The sequence below is a fragment of the Hyla sarda genome, chromosome 4 (genome assembly GCF_029499605.1).
Source record: "Hyla sarda isolate aHylSar1 chromosome 4, aHylSar1.hap1, whole genome shotgun sequence".
Taxonomy (NCBI): Eukaryota; Metazoa; Chordata; class Amphibia; order Anura; family Hylidae; genus Hyla; species Hyla sarda.
Window position 1 is genome coordinate 267,749,292 of NC_079192.1, and position 17,669 is coordinate 267,766,960.

The 17,669-nt window shown below is 40.0% G+C and overlaps 1 protein-coding gene across 2 annotated transcripts in view; it reads right to left on the reverse strand.

The window, feature by feature from the left end:
- LGR5 (leucine rich repeat containing G protein-coupled receptor 5) overlaps positions 1-17,669 on the reverse strand; it is a 175,779-nt gene that overhangs the window by 49,304 nt on the left and 108,806 nt on the right. For both annotated transcript variants that reach the window (XM_056574123.1, XM_056574124.1), the window contains exons 3-5: positions 10,245-10,316; positions 8,327-8,398; positions 446-661 (exon numbers count right to left, since the gene is read on the reverse strand). In XM_056574123.1, the coding sequence (XP_056430098.1) occupies positions 446-661; positions 8,327-8,398; positions 10,245-10,316 (360 nt within the window). The remainder of the gene's footprint in view (positions 1-445; positions 662-8,326; positions 8,399-10,244; positions 10,317-17,669) is intronic.

A 17,669-nucleotide genomic window follows, 5' to 3' on the forward strand; every position in this document is an offset into this window, starting at 1 on the left:
GCACACTCGGCTTGGCTGAGCATGCATGCATGCATTCTGAATGGGAAGAAGGGAGTAAGACTTCTTTTGTGTGGACAGATATTTGGTCCCTCCAAAATTGCTAAGATTGGCCATCATTACTCTAATGTGTATGACTAGCTTAAAGGGGTACTGCGCTGCTCAGCGTTTGGAACAAATTGTTCTGAACACTGGAGCCGGTGCCAGGAGCTCGTCATGTCATAGCCTCCCCCAAGATGTCACACCATGAGGGGGCGAGGCTATGACATCACAAGCTCCCGGCACCGGCTCCAGCGTTCGGAACAGTTTGTTCCAAATGCTGAGCAGCGGAGTACCCCTTTAAGAGAGCCTCCCAGGAATAACCAGAAATTACAAAAGTTTACTTGGCTAGTTATGTTTCAGTGATAATTTGTATCCCACAATCAAGTGTACATATAGAAGAACTTACAAGACCACAAGGCTGGAGAGATTGTTGAATGCATGATCTGGTATGTGTCGAATCTTGTTCAATGCCAGTGTCATGGCTTGTAGATCTGACAAAGTTTCCAGGGCCCTAACTGGAATATCACTCAGAGAATTGTCATCCAACCACAGGTGACGAAGTGAATTCAGACCAATAAAGCAGTTAGGTGGCACATAGCTGATATGGTTGGCATCCAATCGCCTAATGGAAAAAACAACAACACATAAGGGGTTATTTATCATTGTGTTCTGCTCCTTTTTTTGGTCTAAATCTGCAAATTTTCTTTACTTTTGTGCTAATTGCGTTTCTTTTTGCATTTTTTTTACAAGTTCAAAATTTTATCATTTTGACCTTTGGTCTTGCCAGACCAGTTTTTGAAGTGACGGCAGCAGTGGTAACGTATTTATTATCTGTGAGCAAAATTTCGCACAAATTTGATCAAAAAAAAAAAAAAAACAGCAAATCTAGACCACCTCCTGACCAGGTCTAAAACAAATTACTACTCCTGTCTGTTTGCCAAAAATCATCAGCCAAAGTGAAAGAGAGGGAGATAGAGACTTTGGCGATCCAAAAAGTAAAATTTCGTAGGGTACCATTAAAAATAAAAAAGATACAGTAGTGATGGAAAAAATAGTATTCAATGAAATTTATCTTTTTTATAATGAAATTTTTATAAATTTTTTAAAAGGGATCAATTTATGTGTGCGGGCAGGGCACTAAAAATGTAGCCGACAATAATAAAAATGTAGTGTGTGTGTGTTTTTCACTTTTGTTTCTTTATTTTTTTAGGTAGTACTACTACTCCCAGCATGGAACACACTGTTTCATGATGGGAGAAATACTACCTGTACTAATTGACAGATCGCCCCGGGTCTGTTGCGATCCTCCTGTATAATGTATAGATGTGGCCGGCCGCTCTTCTATGTTCCCCTGCACTACCGTATATATGTACTTCCCGCAGAGAGCTGTGATTGGTCAGATGGTTCCAGCCACTCACAACTCTTTGTGGGAAATATGAATAGGTGTATATATATGTCAGTGCAGGGGACCATAGGAGAGCGTCCGCTGCATCTATACATTATACAGGAGGATCACAGCGGGTGTCATGAGTAACATCTGCTGTGATCTTTCCTTAACTGCAGGTACTACAGCTCCCAACATGGAGCAAACTCTGCTCCATGCTGGAAGTAGTAGTAGTACCTAAAAAATAATGTTAAAAAATAGAGAGAGAAATTTTTTTTTTTTAAATTTTATTATAAAAAATAAAAATGTCATTAAATAATTTTTTTCCCATCCCTACTGCATTTTGTTTGTTTGTTTTTGTACCCCAAAATGCAATTTCCACTCAAATGGAAAAACGTCCGAAAAAATTTCAGACACAGGAAGTTGCACTGGCATTTTTTTTCAGTGAAGAAACGCCGGAAATAAAAGTGGAATCCTAGCCTTAGAAGCAGGATAGACATGATCTGAAAGTGGGGTAGAAAATGATCTAGGTGCAGATCTGCACGAAATTTATCATGGACACTGCAACAATATGATAAATTTGGAGCAGCACCGCCAAAAAAAATGCATCTAGACAAACCACAAAAATGATCTAGCCAAGACCATCATTGATAAATCTCCCCCATAATTTTTATTATTTAAAATTCATGCAGTCATTTAGTTTACTGATCTATTTTTATTACTGTTACCTTTAATATGATTTTCTGAGCTTATAAAATACAAGTGTAGATGTTTACCAGAAGAGAAGTAATTCTTTCTTACTTATATTATTTTGATTACCGGAAGCTCTGTATATCAACTTTGTTTTAATGTTGCTTGGATTTGCTGTGGGTGGGATTACCAATTTGAAGTACTACAGTACCCATGACTCCTCTCGCAGATATTGCATCTATATACAACTGTCTGCATGGCCCTCTATTACAAAGTGTAAGGTAGCATTGGATTTCCTTCACAAACAACATGACATTGCTGTGCTGTCTTCTTACTCACTGGACACTATATAGTTGCTGCCTATCACATGAAACACAATCCCTCTTAAAGGGGTACTCCACCACTAGACATCTTATCCCCTATCCAAAGGAGAGGGGATAAGATGTCTGATTGCGGGGGTCCCGCTGCTGAGGACCCCCGCAATATAGCACGCAGCACCCACCTTTTACTGCTCTGGAAGCGCTGGAGGGTCTGGCTCCCGACCACCGAGACGGAAGATCGTGACGTCACGACTCCGCCCCGTGTGACGTCACGCCCCGCCCCCTCAATGCAAATCTATGGGAGGGGGCGTCGTGCTATATTGCGGGGGTCCCCAGCGGCCTTTGGATAGGGGATAAGGTGGAGTACCCCTTTAAGACAGAGAGAGGGGTAAGAACCTAGGAGTGGTGGAATTAAAAGATAAGTAATTCTGTATATAAATAGGTTTTTCTGTTGGATAAAATTAAAAATAGGAAAGGGGTGGATTGCTTTTACAAAAATATAAAATAAAATAAAGCAGTACTCCCCTCAATAACCCCCAGCCACTGCTGGTCATAGTGCTTGGACCTGGTGATTTCCAGTCCCTTTTCCTGTCTCAACATAAGGAAATACTCCACCTGCCAATCACTGGCTTAGGTGGCTCACTGCTGCAGTCAGTTACTGGCTGAACAGGCATTTCCTGTGTGTTGGGACAGGAACCAAGAAGTAGAGATCAGCAAGGGCCTGAGCACTATTGGAATAGCAGCGGTAGGGTATGCTTTTTTTTATTATTTTTTTTGTAAACAAGTCTGCCCTCCCTTATTTAATTCAAGATCACTGGGCAACCACATTTTAGGAGGGGGGGGGGGGGGGGGAGGGGGACACATGTTCAGTGTAGGAGACCTCATATAAGCAGAAGATAAACACCATGAGCAACTGCATGTGAGGCCTAGGTTACAAAGGCTTTTGAGTATGGCAGTACATTAGTAAGTTATACATCATCATCTAGTTAACCTACTTGCTCACAATATTACAGATTGGAAAACCTCTTCATGGCCCTTCTACTAGGCATAAATCGAGCCATTTAAACTGCTAATAGTATGCAGGTTGTTGATACATTTCTAATAAGATGCACTGTAGAAAAGGAAAGGATTTGCTTATGTAATTATGAGATACTGTAACAATACGGTAGAGGAACAGATCCAACACAAGCCAGATTTTTGAACATACATAGGCATGTTTAAATTAAGTATTCATATTAAAACTTCCCTTTATCCTCACATTAAATAGTGAATGATTACTAGTGAATGTCTTTCTGAAGGTTAATAAAACTAAACTTCAGTGGAAAACTTTATTTATTTATTTATTATTATTATTATTATTATTTTTTAAATCAACTGGTGCCAGAAAGTTAAACAGATTAGTAAATTACTACTATTAAAAAATCTTAATCCTTCCAGTACTTATTAGCTGCTGAATACTACAGAGGAAATTATTTTCTTTTTGGAACACAGAGCTCTCTGCTGACATCAAGAGCACAGTGCTCTCTGTTGACATCTCTGTCCATTTTAGGAAGAGCAGCGTCCAGAGCAGCGTATGTTTGCTATAGGGATTTTCTCCTACTCTGGACAGTTCTTAAAATGGACAGAGATGTCAGCAGAGAGCACTGTGCTCGTGATTCAGCAGAGAGCTCTGTGTTCCAAAAAGAAAAGAATTTCCTCTGTAGTATTCAGCAGCTAATAAGTACTGGAAGGATTAAGATTTTTTAATAGAAGTCATTTACAAATCTGTTTAACTTTCTGGCACCAGTTGATTTAAAAAGAAAAAAAAAAAGGTTTTCCACCGGAAGACCCCTTTAACAGATCTAAACTAAATACCTTGTTAATGTTGTAAGTTAATGCATGATTATCAACTCTTAGAGTTAGGCTAATTTTACACACCGCTTCCTGAAAATACAAAAAAATTTTGTGGAAATCTTACAAACATCCTATACAAAATATATACAAAAATCCTGACAAAGCATTTTATTTTTTTAAAATGGCAAGAAAAATGCATTAACAAATTGTCACACAATAATGTATGCCATCAAAAACCCCTAAGATTATTGAAAAGCACCCTCTTACACTGGTTTTAGTCAGATGGTGTTTACCGGTTTCTGTTATTGCTAGGTTTCTGTGATGTGGTCCTGTGCAGGACCAATATAAGTTTGCATATCAAGAGACCCCTAGGATTATCACTGCTCTTAAAAATGAAGGAGCAACACTGCGGCACCTTCATTCTTAGATTGGTGGGTCTCAGAGGTTGGACCCCCACAATCATAAAAGTAATGGCATTTACTTTATGTCACTATATAAGATGGTAAACCGTCAAACAAGCTTGTTGCAAGTAGCACTGCGTTGTGGTATTGTTCTTATTTAAGACAGGTTCTGATCTTTGACAACACTTTGTCACAAAGGTCATTTTCAGACATTTTCGTGACCTTCTATCCAGTTTTACATGTAGCAATTTGTAGCATTAAGCACAGCACTAGTGACTTCTGACCTGAACCTTTCAGACAAAAGAACTAATTAGTAATTGTCTTACTGAGCTGGCTGAACCTAAGCAGTCACTGAACCTTTGGAGGTGGATGCTAAAAAAAAAAGGCAAACACTGCAATATATATAATTTTTTTTTGGGGGGTTAAGCTGTGTGACTTTATATTCTGCAGGATAATTATCTATTACAGCAGGTGGGTTAGTTAGGATGTGCAGTAGATTGCCACAGTGTATATAAAAATTGTAAAACGTGTACTATTTCCTACCGTGGGTATCAAAAAACAAAACCAAGAAAACAATTCCCCTTTAAGGATACTCAATATAGTAAACAGATTGATTCTCTATCAGCCCATGCCATGAAAAACCTGATAGCCTTTGTTAGGCTCTTGGCTGCCATAACAACCCATCAGCACCTCCTGCCATTGTTATAGGTACCGATGAGAGCCAAGGAGTAAAGCTCACTGCTTATCCCTGCTTGTTCTGCTGATGGGTGGGGGTCTGAGCACATGTCAAAAGTACTGACACCTTCAACGATTAGGAGGACGAGCAAGGATAGAAGTATGACAGTGCTTTACTTCTTGGTTATCAGCGATTTTTGTATTGCTGTTCCATTAAAAGTCTATGGGGCAGCGAGACAAAGATTGCTGAGAGCCATGGATTAAAGCGTGCTGCTGTATTCTTATCTCCACTTGTTCTCCTGATCATTGGGGTCTCAGCAGTCAGACATGTCGCTCATACATCATCCAAAAAGTTTTTTAAGCAACATTTAAGCTCCTTCTTTATAACAAGCTGCCCAGAGATTTGACAGCATGTCCAATGGGACAGTCTCTTATAATAATAATTGTTATTACTATTATTTTTATCTATGGAGCTCAAACAGATTCTGCAGCCTTTTACAATTCCAGGGTCGCAAATAAAGGCAAGTATCAGACATTATAATATTACACACTAAATATTGAAACAGGGGGAGTAGGTTTGCTCGTGAGAGTTTACAGACTATGAGGAATGGCTGATTACGTCTGACAAGCTTTCTGATCAGTACACCAGCTTTAGTCAGTGAGTGTCGATAGTTTTCTTGTACTAAGGCATCAAAATTCTTTGTCTTTTATGTAATTCAGCTTCACGTAAATACTATGAACAACCAGTTCTCTGAATCTACTTGATGAAAAGCAAGGGATTTGGTCACAAAGCTCCAATGGTACACACAGTAATATATGGAGAAAAGTGTCACAACACAATGTGTTATCTCCAACTCAAATGTGCATTAGGCCACCAGCAAGCGTTTCCCCTGAGATACAGTGTAACAGTCTTCCTCTTCACTGAATAGTTTGGAGTTCAGTTCCTCTCAGGAATTCTTTCATAATAGACAAAATACAAGTCATTTTCTATCTGAACAAAGGACAAGATAGCAGTTGTGATAGTGAGTTAACTACCGTTTACCATTTACCATTTCTCAGCTGCTCCTTCCTTTAAATAGGGGGCTACCTGATCTTTGTGAATTCTGCTACACAATGGACACAAAACATTACCTACTTCAAATGCAGATTCTAACAAAAGCCTCCATTTGGGGGGAATTTCTGTGAAGGTTACTTTGTTGCCTTAAAGCTCTTAACCCCATCCACTGTCCTCCTAATTGGTAAACTTGTTCCAGAAATTGCATTCCTTGTTCAAATCCAAAATGCAAGAGGCACCTGGTGAGCAGCATGAAACAGGAAACTAAAAATTGCCCACCTTTCTGTGAGGGGCACAGGCCAGCTCGAATGAACTAAAGCAATCCAGCTTTCTACTGATATTCTTCCTTTTTTTTTTTTTTTTTTTTAAGAACCTTTTTATCCTAAGCCTTATCGTTGCATCTTAAGGCCGCTACACAGCTATTTAGAAGTGCTATTATTTACTGTCACTATGTCTAATGGAGTCACAAAATCATTTCATTCAAATTCCACAAATGGGACTTCATTTTTCTCTTTTCATGACATTTTCTATGACTAAGAGACCTAGAAATATAAAGTTTCTCTTAAATGGGTATTCCAATTTCAGCCATTTATGACACACACTTTTGGGAATCTAATTTATTAGCAAAACAGTGGCCTTTGACCCTACATTCACTGGTTCAATCATTATACTTTTACCACTTTATACCACGGATCAGCTGTTTCTATGACTATACGAGGCCACCTCTCCACTAAAAGTGATATAGACTAAGACCAGTAGGTTTCTCTTCTCCCTATTCCTATAATTAAGATTGGGCTATGAAGCAAGTTAGAGAAAATGAATTTACTATATGTTTTCATGTATATTAAATTAAAGTTATAATTCAAGAATAGCTTATTTTTAAGTTTAAGTACTTGAAGGATCCACAAGGGAGTCTAATCTGGGAGTACTACCTGTTTACTGAGGGGGTTAATCTGGGGGTACTACCTGTCTATTGGGGGGGGGGGTCTAATCTGGGGGTACTACCTGCCTACTGGGGGGGAGGTTAATCTGGAAATACTACCTTTCTACTGGGGGGCCTAATCTGGGGGTACTACCTGTCTATTGGGGGGGGTCTAATCTGGGGGTACTACCTGCCTACTGGGGGGGGGGAGGTTAATCTGGGAATACTACCTTTCTACTGGGGGGCCTAATCTGGGGGTACTACCTGCCTAATGGGGGTTAATCTGGGGGGGTACTACCTGCCTACTGGGGGGGTCTAATCTGGGGGTACTAACTGTCTACTGGGGAGTAATCTGGGAGTACTACCTGCCTACCAGGGGTAATCTTGGGGTACTACCTGCCTAATGGTGTTAATCTGGGGGTACTAAATGACTACTGGGGGGGGGGATTAAGCTGGGGATACTACCTGTCTACTGGGGGGAGGTGGGTCTAATCTGGGAGTACTACCTGTTTACTGGGGGGGGGTTAATCTGGGGGTACTACCTGTCTATTGGGGGGTCTAATCTGGGGGTAACACCTGCCTACTGGGGGGTAATCTGGGGGTACTACCTGCCCACTGGGGGGGGGCGTAATCGGAGAGTACTACCTGCCTACTGGGGGGAATAATCTGGGGGTACTACCTGCCTACTGGGGGGGGGCATGGTCTGATCTGCAGGTACTACCTGCCTATTGGGGGGGGGGGGCTGGTCTGGGGGGACTACCTGCCTACTGGGGGGGGGGCTAATCAGGGGGTGGGGGGACTAGTCTGAGGGGACTACCTGTCTACACACCTTCCAACCTGCTGTCTGTGTCCCCCCCTGCATAAATGTGTATAGCATATAGTAATCATAAGTTACACAAAATTATTCTTTAAAACAGGTATTCCTTTAAAGTACAATGATCTCCTATTCATATTTTTCCGATGTCATGGTTGATATTTTTGACGTAGTTTTCATCTTAATGTACTTACAAAGACTGAAGGTTGCGAAGGTTATGGAAAACATCACTTGGAACTTGTTTTAACTGGTTATTCTGCAACATCCTAATAAAAAGACAAAAAAATTAATAAAACTAAATGACATTATTAAGGAAAATAATTGAAAAAGGAAAACTTACACCAGTTAGCCATAACATAAAGGTTATACAAGTAAAGGATTTGATGTGCAGCAGATCAAATATGAAGCAGGTGTAAATACACCCTAAAATCTAATATTCTAATATATTAAATCCTGAAAATTGTGAGGTAGGGCATGGAGAGAATTTAGAGGAAAAAGCTCTTTGTCTTATTCCTCAAAAAACGTATACAAATTTTTTGTAATTTTTTTTTTAATCATTCCTGAATAGAGATGATCAAACTGAACCCATAGTACCCAAGTTCTGTTAGAAATTTGCTAAAATATTAGATCAGCTAGAACTCGAACTTCAAGTGCTTTGGTTTGGGAGAACCTGCTTAAATAACATCAGCCACATGGCAAAAAAGGTGAATGAGAAAGGATTGCATGACCTCTGAGAATAACATAATGCAGCGGTTCCCAACCAAAAATCCTGTAATGGTGACTGCAGCAATTGGTCATTGCTTCTAAAGTAGCAGCGGTCCTTGCTGCCTGGTCTTAATGTGGCAGGGGGCGCCACAGCCTCTTTAAGAGAAAATCTGCTAGTGTGTTTTTATTCAACCTGTTACCACCTGTTACCATCAGTTTACCCATAGGGAGTACACAGGGAGACTTTGATGGCAGTGACACTGTTACTGTTCTACCAGTTGTTCCTATTTGGACCACATTTTGTAGGAACTAACTGTCCATACTGGGACCCCCACACAAGACCTTCCTTTTTACAGATGCTCTGACCCAGCCGTTACATCTTACCCTATTTTCCTACTTCCAACATATGTTTCAAGAACTGACTGTTCATTTGCTGCCTAACATACCATCCCATATTTATTATTTACTATTTAAACACTAGCTGGGGCATTCTCCAAAGGGATCCAGGACTTAAAGATAAACTACAGGAGGATGCATCAGCAAGCAGATTCCTGTAGGTCTCTGCAGGTATTCACCTGTTTAGAAACAAAATGAGCTCAATAGTAGTTGCTAGTTACACAATGGTAATAACAACACACCATCCAGACATATTTACTCAGCTGCATTTTCAAAGGAAAGGATTCTTATTGTAAAATCTGCATAAGTCACAAAATGACAGTGAGTTCAGTCAGTGTACAACTTTTTTTTATTGAACGGTTAGACTGTCTGGGACCTGACCTGGTATAGCTGTTACAATGTAAACTACATATTTATATTCAAAGGCCACACAAAAAAATAAATATGCATAATGTGAAGTAGAGTGGACAGATCAAGTTTTTTCAGATCTTATGGCACAACGCAGTCATAGTAAGTAAGCAGATGCTATGCATTTACAAGGTATGTCAAAGTATGTGTTCACTTACATGCTCCCCTGATGCTGACAATTGACAATTTATTTAACCAAGATGTAGAACCATCCTAATCTTAGTGTATATTTTATGGCCTCCAAACAGCACATGGAGGCAACACAATGAGGTATTTATTCACATCCCGCATGTTAACTTGCAGGGCTCAAGGTTATTAAGAAAAAATAAATAAAAAGTACATTAGGACACATCTGGTACCTAAATCAAAAAGTTAGGTACCAAATAAAAAAAATATTAGGAGAAAATTAGAGTCTTCAAGGAAATATGTGGTTTACATGTTTTTGTATTTTAATTGCAATTTTAAGTAAAACAAGATCTAGAGTTCTAAAAGTCTTCTAGTAAGAGTCCTGCTTTTTTGTTACTTTAGGGTAAGTTTGAAAGCATCTTCATAGTAGTGGCACAGTAGTCGGAAATACACATAACAAGTTCTTGATCTACTTACAGAACTTTGAGACTGCTGAGTCCAGCAAAAGCTCCCTTGGGAATATATGTTAAGTCATTTCCTGCAAGACGTCTGCAAAGATTTTGAGAGAGAAAAAAAACATAAATAAAAAATTTCTCAAGCGCAACTGTCTTACTATCTTGTCTTATTAAGATAAATACAAGGTAAATAAATAATCTCTATAAATAATCTCTATAAATAAGCAGCAAAGCTAAATGTAAATATTTTTGTTTACTGTTGTACAACTCCTGTATATAGCTTTATAAATGCTTTTAATGTCTGTGCCAAAAAAGAAATCTGCCTCACTCATCATGCCCTGGCAGTGCACTGCGCACTCTTGTACAAGCTGTACAACACAAAACACTGAACACGTGATGTAAACATCCCACAGAATAAAATGCATGTTAGTTAAAGGGAACCTGTCAAGTCCCTGGTACCCCACAAACTGCCCTCATTGCTTGATAGGTGTGCTGAACAGCGTAATGAGATGTAATGCCATATTTACCCAAAATAAAACAGGTTACACGTAAATAGCATGAGCTCGAAGTGGTGTTGCTAGTTTTATGCAGTCAATGGCTGTCCGGGCATGCTGGGAGTTGTAGTTTTGCGACATATGGAGGTCTGCAGGTTGAAGACCACTTATGAAGGGATTGACAGGCGGTGATGATGAAGGGGGGGGGGGAAATGATGACAGTGGTCTGGATGATGACGGGGGGGGATGATGACAGGCGGCAATGATGAAGGGGGGGAATGATGACAGTGGTCTGGATGATGACAGGGGGTGATGATGACAGGCGGTGATGATGACAGGCAGTGATGATGAAGGCGGGGGGATGATGACAGGCGGTGATGATGACAGGGGGGATGATGACATGGGGGGGATGACGTATTTCCCACCCTAGGCTTATAATCGAGTCAATAACTTTTCCTGGGTTTTTGGGGTGAAATTAGGGGCCTCAGCTTATATTCGGGTCAGCTTATACTCGAGTATATACGGTACTCCTTCACCCTTTCCTAAATGCAATTGTGGTTTTAATGTTATAGCTGGTCAGTATATACAGTGTCCATTCAAAAAAACACTTCAACATTTGCAAATATCCCGGTATGCAGCAAGTACTCCAGTACTAAAGAAGGCAGATGAAAACGTAATGTGAATCATTGCCATTTGGAAATTCCACTTTTCCTTTCTACTTGTTTTTATAAAAAGCCAGAGATTAGACAGCAACATAACTTACTTCCTTACAGTGCTAGGTCACTAGATCAGAATGTGACCAATGGTTACATCTGAATGGAGTTTGAATACCATGCATGTGTCTTTAGGTTTTCAGGTTCCACACTCCTTGGAGGCCCAACGAAGCACAACACCAGTGCGAAACAACGGCCGCTGTCGCCTACTGTACCACCCCTGGACCCGTCCATCCCGTTACATGTTAGTAATTTGTGAGTGTGTAAAATAAAGCTCAAGAAAGAAGATTTGGTGAGTCGCCGAAGTTTTTCCTTTGGTCTTTGAGATAAGAATTGTTAACTGCTGCATGACGTCTGAGCACCACTGAACTACAATAGACAGTTATCCTTCTACACCTAACTTAACACTCCTCAAGGTATGCAGAAGTAAGCAGTGACGAAACTTTTCTAATTGTTGTATACTTTTAGGTTAATTTACTTCCTATGAAATTGATTCAAGTGAGTATGTTTGAGATAAAGACATTATATAAATGATGGTTCTTGTAATTCATGGAGAAAGATGAAGGTGATTGATAAGCAACAGGAAATCACGTTTCATTATTAAGGTTTAATGTCATATACCACAAACTCAACACAATCAAAACAGTAGTCCACGTATGATTTGATTCAGTAACACCAGATGGCCATAGCTGTCACACATGAATGGCAGAGCAGAGTATTGGACTAACATCTCCAGGCATACCAGGGAAGCTGCGTTTTCTCCTTATCTCAGTTTTTTGCAGTGAGGAGACTCTATACATTGGCTTTATTTCTTGTGTTGGATAACACATATAAGGTAATCTCCAGTTTCATACCAATCACTGTGATGACAATTTATCCCTGAGATACTTGTAACCCAATAATTGTATTGACATGAGTGGAGGAACAAATGAAATGTGCAGCTGCAAGAGGTAATTCTGGAATTTTGCGGTAACATAACTACCAAAGGGAAAAAAACAAAAACTAAAAAACATTTTCCCCTCAATCTTAAAATGTATTATAAAAGGTAATAAATCAAATCATCACACATAATAACATACAGCCAAAAACAGGATGCTCAAACAATAAAAATGTGGACAGTGGATGACCCCATTTGGCAGATGTGTGAGGTCATCAGGTGATCCTTCCACTTTAGTTTAATATATATTTCACTGGGCTGAATGCAAGTATTTGCCACAAAGCCCTAAAGAATACTCTCAACTTAGAGTGCATATGTTTATGTTATTATATTAACATTTTTAAACATGTTATTAAAAACTCTGGACCCATAAGACTAAACTCAGAGAACCTAGATGCCTCATGGCACATGGGAATCTGTTATTGTCTTTGCTCAAGTTTTTGTGACCCCAACCTAAGCTTTTCCTCTGACTGTTCCACTGTTTATGATCATCATGACCTTTGTTTGGGTCCACCTATCAATTCACTGGTAAGAAAAAATATGTTACTTATCCCCACTAAATAAATAAATTGATGTTTATTTTGGTCAACCTACCTCCCAAAAATGGGGGAAAAAAAGCATTAAAAAAGTTGTACCAATAAAAACATCCACTCATCACTACAGTAAAACCTCTCTAAAAAAGATTAACTCTATGAGAGGAGCACCTTATCTAAAAGGTTTTTTTTGTAACAGATTTTATGTTTCACATTATTATGCATCCTTTGTGAAGACCCCACCCTAGAAGACCATATTTTTGTGCAATTTTTGGTGGTCGTCTCAAAGGAGTTTGACTGTATATAAATGTGGTATCACCGTCACTGTAGAATAGTGTCATTTAAATTGCAAAGTGAATGCCACAAAAATGGAACCTTAAAATCCCTCTTTAAAAATATTCTTTATCTTGCAAAAAAGAAAAAGAAATAACAAATAGGCAAGTGGATGAGGCAAGACCACCATTCTGTTATAGTTCTTATTAAGAAGTTTGGTAGAAATCAGACAACCCATTTGTAGTAACACATCAGCGGTACTGAAATGTATGAAATGTATATAAATATCTGTATTAAAGAGGTACTCTTGTGAAAAACTTTTTTTTTTAAAATAAAGTGGTGCCAGAAAGTTAAACAGATATGTAAATTACTTCTATTTAAAGGGGTACTCCGGTGCTTAGACATCTTATCCCCTATCCAAAGGATAGAGGATAAGATGCCTGATTGTGGGAGTCCCGCCGCTGGGGACCCCCGGGATCTTGCACGCGGCACCCCGTTTGTAATCAGTCCCCGGAGCGTGCTCGATCCGGGTCTGATTACCGGCGACCACACGGCCAGCGTCGTGTGACGTCACGCCTCCGTCCCCGTGTGACGTCACGCTCCGCCACTCAATGCAAGCCTACGGGAGGGGGCGTGACAGCGTGACTCCCGCATTCAGGCATCTTATCCCCTATCCTTTGGATAGGGGATAAGATGTCTAAGCAACGGAGTACCCCCTTTAAAAATCTTAATCCTTTCAGTACTTATTAGCTGCTGTATAATACAGAGGAAATTCTTTTCTTTTTGAATTTCTTTTTTGTCTTGTCCACAGTGCTCTCTGCTGACACCTCTGTCCGTGTCAGGAACTGTTCAGAATAGAATAGGTTTGCTATGGGGATTTTCTCGTGCTCTGGACAGTTCCTGATACGGGCATCAGGTATCAGCAGAGAGCACTGTGGACAAGACAAAAAAGAAATTAAAAAAAGAAAATAAATTCCTCTGTAGCATACAGCTGCTAATAAGTACTAGAAGGGTGATGATTATTTAATAGAAGTAACTTACAAATCTGTTTAACTTTCTGGCACCAGTTGATTTAAAAAAAAAAAAAAAAGTTTTCCACCGGAGTACCCCTTTAACATACTTAAAAACATGTAAATGCCTCAATTGCAATGAATATAGTTAATGGATTAAAGTTATAATATCCTAGCATACAAAATCATGATATAGATTCCACAGCAAGGAACTTAAATGATAAAGTAATTAAACCCTATACAGTATAAGTTGATATAGGTGAAGCTCATAATGCATACACAGAGAAATATAAATATTGTACACACACATACAAATTATAGGTAAGTCTAGGTACATAAAAGAGAAGGCAGTAATAAATAATGAATAGAAAAAAAACAATAATATTAATACATGTGACCATAACATCTGTACAAATTAAAGAAGTCAATAACATTACAGAAAATACTGGGTCAAGCTGTCTGCATATACAGTAGTATATCACACTATCACAGGGGTAAAAAAAACTGAAAATATAAAGAATTTAAGATTTGCAAAGAGTTGAGAAGAATGATCAAATAATTTGGCAGTTTGCTTCTCCACATAGTTCAATGAGCCCTATACTTGGATCTTATTCAGCATGGCCCATGTAGTTGGCATAAAATTGCTCCTATTTTAAACACTACGTTTTACTCATGAGAAAGCATTGGGGGTGAAATTAATTTAGCTAATGAAAGTGTTTGATCATTGTTGTTTATGCGTTGGTAGAGCTGGGTTCACATACGTCCGTTGTCCGACTTAGTGAACCCAGCCTAATTTTGCTGCAACTGATGCCAAAACTGATGAAAAAGTGCATACATTGTCATCAGTTGTTTAGGATTCGGTGTTCATTAATTGTGCAAGTCTGACAGGACAACTCAGCAAGATGTGTTCCCCTAACCAGTGCCCATGCAGTTTGTTCCACCGTCTAACTTGAGACACTGGATTTCTGTGACTACTACATTTAGGTATTTTTTTTCCTATTAAAACACAAATTCAGAATTTTCTTGCAAAAATCTGTAATTAAAAAAAATCTTACATGTTCTGTATTAAAAAGTATTCTCTCCCGTAAGTCCCGTAAGAAAAAAAAAAAGCATTGATACAAATACCCAGAAATTGTGAAAAGGTCCAATGGAAAGCCTAAACTACAAACCTAATAAACGGGGTCCTCTGGTTGAAAACAAATTGTTTTAAAATCGACTGGTGCCAGAACGTTAAACAGATTTGGAAATTACTTTTATTTAAAAATCTTAATCCTTCCAGTACTTATCAACTGCTATATGCTCCACAGGAAGTTGTATTTACTTCTGGAGTGCTTTTCTGACCACAGTGCTCTCTGCTAGGGATCGACCGATTACCGGTTTGGCCGATATTCACGATTTTCTAAGTTATTGGTATCGGCAATTACCTTGCCGATAATGCGGGCGCTTTAAATCAATGAACTGCAGCGGCTTTTGCGTGGCCAGAGACCGCCACCGCCCGCTTCTCTCCCCCTGCCTGTCCTTGGGTCCTAAGTCCAACTACCGCCGATTGCCTCCCTATTCTCTGGCCAGAGACCGCCGCTCCTGCCCCATTGCTTCCCCCATCCCCGGTTTTATAATTATCTGTTCCCGGGGTCCGCGCTACTTCTGGCTCCTGCGGTGTCCTGCGCTGTTGCTGTGTGCTGCGCAATGACGAGTGACGTCCTCAATGCGACGTCACCGTCAGTGGCCCGGCGCACAGTGACAGCTCATGATGCTGCCGGAGCCAGAAGTAGCACGGACCCCGGGAACAGGTAATTATAAAACCGGGGATAGGGGAGGCAATGGTGCAGCTGCGGTGGTCTCTAGGCAGGGGGAGCCAATCGGCGGTGGTTGGACTCAGGACTGGCAAGGGGAGAGAAGCAGTAGGGGGCGGTCTCCAAAGCCGCCGCAGGGCAGTGGTTGGACTGAGGACAGGCTGGGGAGAGAAGCAGGTGGCGGCGGTGGTCTCTGGCCAGAGGATAGGCAGGGGGAGGCAATCAAGCAGCGGCGGTGGTTGGACTCAGGACAGGCAGGGGGAGAGAAGCGGGCAGCAGCGGCAGTCTCTGGCCCCGCCAAAGCCGCTGCAGTTCATTGATTTAAAGCACCCACTTTAAATCATTGATCTGCAGCGGCTTCTGTGGGGCCAGAAACAGTTTATCAGGGTATACCCGCGCACACACACCCTCATTTTACCAAGGAAATTGGGGGGGGGGGGGGGATTAAAATGCACGGAATATCGGTATAAGTTATCGGCTATCGGCCTGAAAGTTCACAGGTTATCGGTATCGGCTCTAAAAAATCAATATCGGTCGATCCCTACTCTCTGCTGACACCTCTGTCCATATCAGGAACTGTCCAGAGAAGGAGAGCTTTGCTATGGGGATTTGCTTGTATACTCTGGACAGTTCCTGACATGGACAGATGTGTCAGCAGAGAGCACTGTGGTCAGACTGAAAAGAATTCCAAAAAGAAATACAACTTCCTATGGAGCATACAGCAGCTGATAAGTACTGGAAGAATTAAGATTTTTAAATAGAAGTAATTTACAAATCTGTCAGACTTTCTGGCACCAGTTGATTTAAAAAAAATGTGTTTTCCACCGGAGTACCCCTTTAAAGAAACAAACCACCAAAAAGGACCATAGAGTAAGAATATATATATATATATATGATCTTTATTTAAAAAACATTATTTCAGCAAAATCTGTAAAAATAACACAGGGTTTTAAAAACTAAAAGAAAGTTGGGTACTGGGAAGGGGAGCTTAATGGCGCTAAATAAATATGTCCACATGCTTGCATAGAAAAAAATAATAAGATAAAAGTATTAATACCTGGATAAATATACATATATTATAGTAAATTTGTGAAATACACATTCATGTAAATGCCAAACAGATTTCTAAATACACAAACAGCAAAAAGTGACTAGCGCATGAAACAGTAGAAAAAATGTAACATAGTTAAACAAATAGATAAAATGCATGGAGTTACTGTGTAATACACAGGACTTTATGGTCCTTTTGGTGTTTGTTTCTTCAACAGGTTAGAAGAAATATTACACATCTCATTTTCTCGACAATGTAATGTCAGTATGCAATACTTTTTAAAAAGGCAACAGTAATTTAAATCAAATCACAAAAATGCTAAAAAGTATCACTTTATTGTAAACAGCATTAAAAACCCTAATGCTGACACCGAGGAGGCAGGTAAGGTCCCTCCCGATGCAGCTGGGTTAGTGTCACTTTCGCTTCAGACGCGGCGGTCAGCTTTGATCGCCGCGTATGAAGGGTTAATACAGGGCATCACGGCGATCGGTGATGTCCTGTATTAGCCGCGGGTCCCGGCCATTGATGGCCGCAGGGACCGCCGCGATAGGTGTGTATTTACCGTATAAGACGCACCAGAAAATGGGAAGAAAATAAGATGCACCAGACGTGAAGAAAATGTGCATCTTATACGGCGAAAAAT